Source organism: Nerophis lumbriciformis, linkage group LG10 (genome assembly GCF_033978685.3).
Source record: "Nerophis lumbriciformis linkage group LG10, RoL_Nlum_v2.1, whole genome shotgun sequence".
Taxonomy (NCBI): domain Eukaryota; kingdom Metazoa; phylum Chordata; class Actinopteri; order Syngnathiformes; family Syngnathidae; genus Nerophis; species Nerophis lumbriciformis.
In genome coordinates, this window is record NC_084557.2 from 344,511 (window position 1) to 355,000 (window position 10,490).

General features: G+C 39.7%; 1 protein-coding gene across 1 annotated transcript in view; it reads right to left on the minus strand.

Moving 5' to 3' along the window:
* Window positions 1–10,490, minus strand: part of kcp (kielin cysteine rich BMP regulator) — a 112,084-nt gene that overhangs the window by 98,580 nt on the left and 3,014 nt on the right. The window contains exons 3-4 of the mRNA XM_061970459.2: window positions 6,975–7,455; window positions 688–1,196 (exon numbers count right to left, since the gene is read on the minus strand). Of these exons, the coding sequence (XP_061826443.2) occupies window positions 688–1,196; window positions 6,975–7,065 (600 nt within the window). The 5' untranslated portion in view covers window positions 7,066–7,455. The remainder of the gene's footprint in view (window positions 1–687; window positions 1,197–6,974; window positions 7,456–10,490) is intronic.

Consider the following 10,490-nt stretch of genomic DNA (forward strand, 5'->3'; position numbering starts at 1 on the left):
CTGTTTGTTTTTTCTATTCACTCACTGTGTCTGTCCCCTATTAAAACAAGCAGCCCATGTTGTTGCTGTTGTTTGTTCTTCCCATTCACTCACTTTGTCTGTCCCCTCTTAAAACAATCAGCCCATGTTGTTGCCACTGTTGTGTTTGTTCTTTCTGTTCACTAATTTTGTCTGTCCCCTCTTAAAACAAGCACTTGCTGTTTGTTCTTCCCATTCACTCACTTGGTCTGCCCCCTCTTAAAACAATCAGCCCATGTTGTTGCCGCTGTTGTGTTTGTTCTTCCACTCACTCACTTTGTCTGTCCCCTCTTAAAAAATATCCCAGGTTGTTGTTGTTTGTTTTTACCATTCACTCACTTTGTCTGTCCCCTCTTAAAACAATTAGCCCATGTTGTTGCCGCTGTTGTGTTTGTTCTTCCCGTTCACTCACTTTGTCTGTCCCCTCTTAAAACATACCAAGTGCTCTTAGCAGACCACGTGACCTTTTTAGCGGTCACACTTGCCATCATAGGAGTTGTTTTGCCATTTAGGATGCTTGTTTAAGAAGAACATGAATTAGGATTTGAAAAAAGGATAAATCCTGAAAGCTGCGTTCCAAATATTTATATTTGTGTCACTGCTAGTGTTTTATTACAGAGAATAAAAAGTGTATTTGTGTTGGAATGTGAGATTTGTGCAACAACTTACACTAAACCGGCTGTCTTTCCTCCCGGGTGTGCTGGCCAGAGTGACGAGGACGTCTTGGGGAAGTTCCACCTTCAACTTCTCCTTTATTAGCACCACTTCAGCTTCTTGACAGTCCACAAAATATACGACCCTGCCTGGCTCCAGGCTGACGGCCAACTGGACCCAGTCCCCCCGGGAGAAGGGGTTTCTCCTGGGGAAAACGCCGCCCGCCGCCTGGTAGTCCACACGCAGGGTGTCCTCCAGGGTGGACGAGGTGAGTTGAAGGATGGGCGAGGATGAGGAGGACATGAGGGACAGAAGGGTGGCGTTGGTGCCCTGAAACTGCTGCCCCACAAAGTGAAAGCCCATGCTTCCCTGGAGGTCGGAGTGAAGGATCCGGGAATATTCCTGAGGAAGCGTCAAGTGAGGCGCTTTGGGGCGAAGTCTGTACACGACCCCTGTGGGACTGTGCAGTCTGGACAGTCCGCTTCTTGGCTGAGACATGTTCAAAGCTGCTAGAAGGTCAATCGCTGGGGAAAGAGAGAAAACACTGCTGGCATCACTAATCGCTTGCCAGTCGAAAGACTAACATGAATACAAGGCACATTCATGTATTTCGAAATGTCATACCCCAATCTAAACTTGTATAAACACATTACTCCAGGAACAACTAAGATATTGAGTCGTGCTAATCGCTATCTAGCAGCTGGCATCACTAATCGCTTGCCAGTTTAAAGGCTAACATGAATACAATGCACATTCATGTATTTTGAAATACATACATATAAAAAAAAAAAATGATACGAGTTAATGAAATAAGCACCATTTTATTCCTATTTTCTCATCCTGTATATTTTCTTACTAAACTAATTCATGTCCTGAGTGTTTGTGGACTGTCTAAGGCACAGGTGCCAAACTCAAAGCCCGGGGGGCCAGATCTGGCCCGCCACATCATTTTATCTGGCCCGCAAACACCTGGAAATGATGTGTCAACAAAGTACTTCATATTTTCTCACTAAATGTAATGGATTTTTTTTCATTTTGACAGAAAAAATATATGTACTGCTTGAAATTACATACCTTTTAAACTTTAATAGTATCCATTATTGCAACAAACATTACAGAATATTATCATACTTTCCCAAAAACATTTTGTCTAGATAAAAAAGAATAAAAATACTTAACTTTACAGCAAACTACCCATCAAATTAATACAAATTACAATACATTTTACGTTGTTCTTTACAACATATTACTGTCAATTGACAAAAACTACTACTGTTTTTTGTGTTAAATCATACTTGCCAACCTTGAGACCTCCGATTTCGGGAGGTGGGGGTGGGGGCGTGGTCAGGGGTGGAACAGGGGCGTGGTTCAGGGCGGGGGCGTGGTTAAGAGGGGAGGAGTATATTGACAGCTAGAATTCACCAAGTCAAGTATTTCATACATATATACATATATATATATATATATATATATATATATATATATATATATATATATATATATGTATGTGTGGGAAAAAAAATCACAAGACGCAGTGGAAGAGTGGCCGTGCGCGACCCGAGGGTCCCTGGTTCAATCCCCACCTAGTACCAACCTCGTCATGTCCGTTGTGTCCTGAGCAAGACACTTCACCCTTGCTCCTGATGGGTGCTGGTTAGCGCCTTGCATGGCAGCTCCCTCCATCAGTGTGTGAATGTGTGTGTGAATGGGTAAATGTGGAAGTAGTGTCAAAGCGCTTTGAGTACCTTGAAGGTAGAAAAGCGCTATACAAGTACAACCCATTTATCATTTATTTATAAGACTACTTCATCTCTACAGGCCTGTTTCATGAGGGGGTTCCCTCAATCATCAGGAGATTTTAATGGGAGCATTCGCATACCATGGTTTATATAGGGCACAGAGTGGGTGGGTACAGGCTGGCGTAGGGGCGTGGTGATTGGCTCATGTGTTACCTAGGAGGTGTTTCCGTCTGTGGCGGCATGCTGATACAATTTCGCTGCGCTTGTTGAGGGATGACAGGTCTGGACGGTAAATAATAAACAGTTTCTCTTTCAAGCATAGGTTGCATCTTTTATTACCACTATTGTAAGGTGTGCTGGATGCAAGAATTTGCCATGTTATTGAATATTCAACATTATTGTCTTTGAGGTCCCAAATGTGTTTGCTGAGTTCTGTGGTATTCCGCAGGTTTTTGTTCCTGAAAGAAGCCTTGTGATTGTTCCATCTGGTTTTGAATTCTCCCTCAGTTAATCCTACATATGTGTCGGATGTGTTAATGTCCTTGCGTGTTACCTTAGATTGGTAAACAACTGATGTTTGTAAGCACCCCCCGTTGAGAGGGCAATCAGGTTTCTTGCGGCAGTTGCAGCCTTTGTTGGTTTTGGGGTCGCTCTGTCCGGGGGCCGACGGCTCATTTGCAATTGTTTTGTTGTGGTTTGAGATAATTTGTCGTATATTGTTCATGCAGCTGTAGCTCAATTTAATGTTGTTCTTGTTGAATACTTTTCTTAGGGTGTTGTCTTTGGGAAAGTGTTTGTCAATCAGAGTGAGGAATTTGTGGCCAATGAGGGAACCCCCTCATGAAACAGGCCTGTAGAGATGAAGTAGTCTTGTGATTTTTTTTCCCACACATACATATATTGCGCTCTACTACGGTATCGAGCACTATTTTTTGGATAACCTTATTAAGACATATATATATATATATATATATATATATATATATATATATATACACATCCTGAAAATATGCAAACAAAACTGTGTTTAGATAATTGACACTTCAAACTTGCATAAATAAATCTTAAGGAATATAACATAACTTGGCTTCTGAGAGCTTCAAAATGTAATGAATAAAATGCTAAAGTTGTTGATAAACAAGCAATTATTTTAATAATTAAATATGGTCATTTTAAATGAATTATTATGATAAATTAAAATTAATTATTTCAAATATGTTTATTTTAATGTATAATTCTATGGCTGGATGTAATAAGGAGTCAGAAAAAATACAAATAAAAATACAATTAATTTTCATGTTTTTATCAAAATATAGTAAAAATGTATATATATATATATATATTTTTTTTTTAATTAATACATTTATTTATTTTTAGGTAAGATGAACATAATAATACAATTTATCTCTAGTCTGGATGATTTAGTTCTTGTCACCCTGTTGTCCTCCCGTCATGAAAAAAGGCTGTCCTCACTCAGGTCCGCATGGAGCTGGAGGGGGCGTGGCCTCCAGCTCCGGCTGAAAATCGGGAGATTTTCGGGAGAATATTTGTCCCGGGAGGTTTTCGGGAGAGGCGCTGAATTTCGGGAGTCTCCCGGAAAATTCGGGAGGGTTGGCAAGTATGTGTTAAATCCTGTTGACTGAGCTGTCAGTTTTTAACTATAAAATATACGCTTGTTGTTTTTAACGGTGTATTACTGTAAGTGGAAAGACGGTACATTTGTTTTTACGGTAGAAAAACTGGCAGCTAAATTGCCAGAATAAAAAGAGAACTTGTACACTGCAAAAAGTCAGTGTTCAAAAACAAGAAAAAAAAAATACAAAAATGAGGGGTATTTTATTTGAACTAAGCAAAATGATCTGCCAATAGAACAAGACAATTTGGCTTGTCAAGACTTTCCAAAACAAGTCAAATTAAAGCTGCAAGCAGCATTGCGTATTTGGCAGGTGCTAGTCCTAAGTGTCCCAATACTTTTGTCAAGTTTTAGTCCCAAGTGTCCCAATACTTTTGTCCAGTGTAAGTGTCCCAATACTTTTGTCCAGTGGTAGTCCTAAGTTTCCCAATACTGTTGTCTACTTTTAGTCGTAAGTGTCCCAATACTTTTGTCCAGTTGTAGTCCCAAGTGTCCCAATACTTTTGTCCAGTTTTCGGCTTTAGTGTCCCAATACTTTTGTCCAGTGATAGTCATAAGTGTCCCAAGACTTTTGTCTAGTGTACCTACCTTGTCTGCATTGTGTGGGCACGCTGGTGCTTCCTGCTTTTAAGCAGCCATCTTAAAAAAACAGCAGCATCAGCGCAGAGGTTCTTTGAAGGGTCATAAAATCAAAACCTGAGCAGGTATCAAAACTCTTTCGCCAACTTTTAATCAGAAGGGTTCAATCTCTCTCCTGTGTTAGTTTGAAGCCGAAACAACAAACGCGCTCAGAGGAGATAATGTTTGAAGAAAGGTGACCGGTTTTTACAAAAATTGAAGGGGGAATAGCAAACTTCCTGTTGATTTTTGCTGGGGGTTGTCAATTTATGAAATGCAGTTCTAAGTGAGACCTACGGAGAGGTTTTTGTTTCATGTCTCTCCGACCTTCCCAGTGGGAGTTACAGGCAGTTTTGTCATTTTGTTCTTCCGAGGAGCAGTTTTTTCTGCGTTTTATTCAAAAATTGCGGTAGAGCGCAATTTTGAGATTTGGGGTTAGGTTTTTTTATTAGATCGCAATGTTTGCCAGTCCTGATGTGTGTGTTCAGTTTGGTGAGTTTTGAAGCATGTTAAGGGGGTCAAATTACAGCTCAAAGAGGCAAAAGTGACTGTTTTTAGTACTTTTTTGTCTTGAAGGGGGAATTGCCAACTTCCTGTTGATTTTAGCCCCAGAATGTACTATTATAAAATCTAGGTCTGAGTCAGACCTACATAGAGGTTTTTGTTTCATGTCTCTCCGACCTTCCTAGTGGGAGTTAGTTACAGGCAGTCTAGTTGTTTTTTTTCCTAGGGGGCGCTAGAGCGCAATTTTGAGTTTTGTGGTTCGGTTTTTTAAAAAAAGGCAATTTTCGCAGGTCCTCATGTGTGGGTCAAATATGGTGAGTTTTGAAGCATGAAGTGGGTCAATTTACAGTTTAATGTGGCGGCGGAAGAATAAAGAATAATAAAACCTTACAAATTCAATAGGTCCTTATGTCCCATTGTATAAGGACTCCTTTTGGGAGTCCTTATACAATGGGCCATGCGGGCCCTAATTAATGAACCCAAAAATAGCTTAAAATAAGTATATTCTCACTAATAACAAGTGCACTTTTCTTGGTAGAAAAAAAAAAGAGACCTTTTTGCTCAATATGTTGAAAAATATTCTTAAGTAAATGCTAGTGCCATTATCTTGACATAATGATATGCGCTCGGCATCAAGACTTTTTTTTTAAAGTTTGAAATAAGAAATGATGACTTTAAAAAAGTAGTTTTATACTGGTAGACGGCTGCGTTGACCCTGGATCTCAGGAAACAGAGTGGACCGACACCAGCAGATGACATGGCACCCCAAACCATCACCCAACCATGCAAATTTTGCATTTCCTTTGGAAATCGAGGTCCCAGAGTCTGGAGGAAGACAGGAGAGGCACAGGATCCATGTTGCCTGAAGTCTAGTGTAAAGTTTCCACCATCAGTGATGGTTTGGGGTGCCATGTCATCTGCTGGTGTCGGTCCACTCTGTTTCCTGAGATCCAGGGTCAACGCAGCCGTCTACCAGCAAGTTTTAGAGCACTTCATGCTTCCTGCTGCTGACCTGCTCTATGGAGATGGAGATTTCAAGTTCCAACAGGACTTGGCGCCTGCACACAGCGCAAAATCTACCCGTGCCTGGTTTACGGACCATGGTATTTCTGTTCTAAATTGGCCCGCCAACTCCCCTGACCTTAGCCCCATAGAAAATCTGTGGGGTATTGTGAAAAGGAAGATGCAGAATGCCAGACCCAAAAACGCAGAAGAGTTGAAGGCCACTATCAGAGCAACCTGGGCTCTCATAACACCTGAGCAGTGCCAGAAACTCATCGACTCCATGCCACGCCGCATTAACGCAGTAATTGAGGCAAAAGGAGCTCCAACCAAGTATTGAGTATTGTACATGCTCATATTTTTCATTTTCATACTTTTCAGTTGGCCAACATTTCTAAAAATCCCTTTTTTGTATTAGCCTTAAGTAATATTCTAATTTTGTGACACACGGAATTTTGGATTTTCATTTGTTGCCACTTCAAATCATCAAAATTAAATGAAATAAACATTTGAATGCATCAGTCTGTGTGCAATGAATAAATATAATGTACAAGTTACACCTTTTCAATGCAATTACTGAAATAAATCAAGTTTTTCAAAATATTCTAATTTACTGGCTTTTACCTGTATTTAGGCCACAGTTTGAACAGTAACACTCTGTTTGAATATTCAAATAGGTGATTATTTGGCTGTTGGGGAATCACTAGTGGAGAATATAATGTGCATTTCTTGTGGGCTGTTAGTGGTGTAGGTAAGTAAGTAGTGGGAGCATTTCTGTGTTGCAAGCAAAGCAAGACGTGACTCACCATTGTCGTGAAAAGGAGCACAACACCCGGGCGCAGACATGGCCAGCGTCACCCACAGAATGTCCAACAGCAACACTTTCACACTCTCCATTCTCCCAGCGCCAAAAAAGGAAAAGACACAACTCACAGAAGAGGCATGACCTCATTGGAGGTGTGTGTTGGAAGTGAAGATGTTTCTGCTTTTCTGTTCATGGGAACATGAAACATCTGGAGGCACTTCTTCTCTGCACTCTCCTTCACCTCAGAAGGAAAACCTTCCTTCACCTTCGCTGCCCTGATTCTGCTTCTCGTGTGAGGGGGGTGTGCGAGGCCAGATGCAGCACACACTCTCGTCTCGACACTTTCACAACTTTTTTCTTCCTTTTTCTTCTTCTGGTTGGGAATCTCTCCACCCATCACCGGCCTGCAGTGTTGCTTCTCCTACACCCCCTTCTTGCTCCCATCCCCTTCCCTCGGTTATCAGCTAAACCTGGCGTGGAGCCTGGAGAGGAGCCATGACTTCACAACAATATATTCTTCCCCCTAGGACGGGGGTCAGCAACCCGTGGCTCTTGAGCCGCATGGGGCTCTTGAGCACCGCTCTACTGGCTCCCTGGAGATTTTTCAAAAATGTATGAAAACGGCAAAAAATTAGGTTGTTGTCTTAATATGGTTTCTGTAGGGCAGGGGTGCTCACACTTTTTCTGCAGGCGAGCTACTTTTCAATTGATCAAGTTGTGGGGATCTACCTCATTCATATATATCATTTATATTTACTTATTTATGAAATATATGTTTTTGTTAACAAGTTAAAGGTGTTTAATGATAATGCAAGCATGTTTTACACATATAGTTAATATTGTTAACAAGTTAAAGGTGTTTAATGATAATACAAGCATGTTTAACACATATAGTTAATGTTGTTAATAAGTTAAAGGTGTTTAATGATAATAAAAGTATGTTTAATACATATAGTTAATATTGTTAACATGTTAAGGATGTTTAAAGATAATGCAAGCATGTTTAACACATATAGTTAATATTGTTAATAAGTTAAAGATGTTTAAAGATAATACAAGCATGTTTAACACATATATATTCCTTTCTTTCATGAAGACAAGAATATAAGTTGGTGTATTACCTAATTGTGATGACTTGCACTGATTGGAATCAGACAGTGGTGATGATAATGTCCGCATTTTCGAATGGAGGATAAAAAAAGTCCTCCTTTCTGTCCAATACCACATGAAAGTGGTTGGTTTTTGGCATCTTATTTGTCCAGCTTCCGTACTCCTCTGTATACACTTTACAAAAAATACATTGTCGGCAAACTCCATAGCTTGCTAGCTTGTTTGCGCTGGCTTTCTGAGACTCTTATTGTGTTAGCGCAACTGTGCAACTGTGCAGTCGGTCTTTGGAGTTTTGACGACAGGTACGGCGCCAGAGTCTGTTGAAATAAAGTGTTTCTCGCCTTCCAGTCGGTAATTTTAATGAGCTGGCAGCAGCCAGCGTCATCTCAGAAGACCCTCGGGTGCCGTGAATGTCAATCAAGTGACCAAAGTGACGTCATAGTGAAGATTTATGATCGCTCATTTTTAGGACTATTTTTTTAATGCCTGGCTGGTGATCGACTGACACACCCTCCGAGATCGACCGGTAGCTCGCGATCGACGTAATGAGCACGCCTGCTGTAGGAGGACAAACATAACACAAACCTTCCTAATTTGTAAAAAATCCCACTGTTTAATATGTTTGTGTTTATGCTTTACTGAAGGGAGTATTTGGCGAGCGCCGTTTTGTCCTACTAATTCCAGTAGTACTTGAACTCACCGTAGTTTGTTTACTTGTACAACTTTCTCCGACGCTGCCACAGAAAGACCTGTTTTATGCCACTCCTTCTTTGTCTCATTTTGTCCACCAAACGTTTTATGCTGTGCGTGAATGCACTAACTTGAGCTTTGTTGATGTTATTGACTTGTTGGCATATTTGGTCAGAGCATGACTGCAAGCTAATCAATGCTAACATGCTATTTAGGCTTGTAGGTATATTTGAGCTCATTTAATATCCTTTATTTATGTCCTCTGTGCCATGTTGTTCCAGACCACAGCAAACATTACCCAGCTTGCAAAGATTGTAACAAATCCATTCGAAGAAGACAGCCTGCCGTTTCCTTTAACTTGGACACACAAATTCTAAGTCAGCAATTTCCAGGAGTTATCTCACCCTCTGAGAAGCCTCCGTTTTACTAATATTTTTTCAATGTTGTAAAAATGTGTAGAATAAATATTACATTTCTGTCAACAAAGATTTGCGTCAGCCTGCGACGCATAGTCATTTTGATAGTAGGCTAATATTGCTAATATAGACACATCTTGTGTTGTCTTCATTATAACACTTATATAAGACTTTTAAAGTCATTTTGATAGTAGGCTAATATAAATAGACACTTTCATCATGTGTTGTCTTCATTATAACACTTATATAAGACTTTTAAAGTCATTTTGATAGTAGGCTAATATTGCTAATATAGACACTTACATCTTGTGTTGTCTTCATTATAACACTTATATAAGACTTTTAAAGTCATTTTGATAGTAGGCTAATATTGCTAATATAGACACTTTCATCATGTGTTGCCTTCATTATAACACTTATATAAGACTTTTAAAGTCATTTTGATAGTAGGCTAATATAGCTCATATAGACACTTTCATCATGTGTTGCCTTCATTATAACACTTATATAAGACTTTTAAAGTCATTTTGATAGTAGGCTAATATTGCTAATATAGACACTTTCATCATGTGTTGCCTTCATTATAACACTTATATAAGACTTTTAAAGTCATTTTGATAGTAGGCTAATATTGCTAATATAGACACTTTCATCATGTGTTGTCTTCATTATAACACTTATATAAGACTTTTAAAGTCATTTTGATAGTAGGCTAATATAGACACTTACATCATGTGTTACCTTTTATATAAGACTTTATATTTTTTGCGGCTCTGGACAGATTTGTTTTTTGTATTTTTGGTCCAATATGGCTCTTTCAACATGTTGGGTTGCCGACCCCTGCACTAGGACACAGGTGTCAAACTCAAGGCCCGGGGGCCAGATCTGACCCACGACATCATTTTATCTGGTCCGCAAACACCTGGAAATGGTATGTATCAACAAAGTACTTCATATTTTCTCACTAAATGTCATTTTTTTTCTCATTTTGACAGAAAAAATATATGCACTGCTTGAAATTGCATACCTTTTTAATGGGGATGTCCGATAGTATCGGACTGCCGATATTATCGGCCAATAAATGCTTTAAAATGTAATATCGGAAATTATCGGTATCGGGTTCATAAAGTAAATTGTATGACTTTTTAAAAGGCCGCTGTGTACACGGACGTAGGGAGAAAGAAGTACAGAGCGCCAATAAACCTTAAAGGCACTGCCTTTGCGTGCAGGCCCAATCACACAATATCTACGGCTTTTCACACACACAAGTGAATGCAATGCATACTTGGTCAACAGCCATA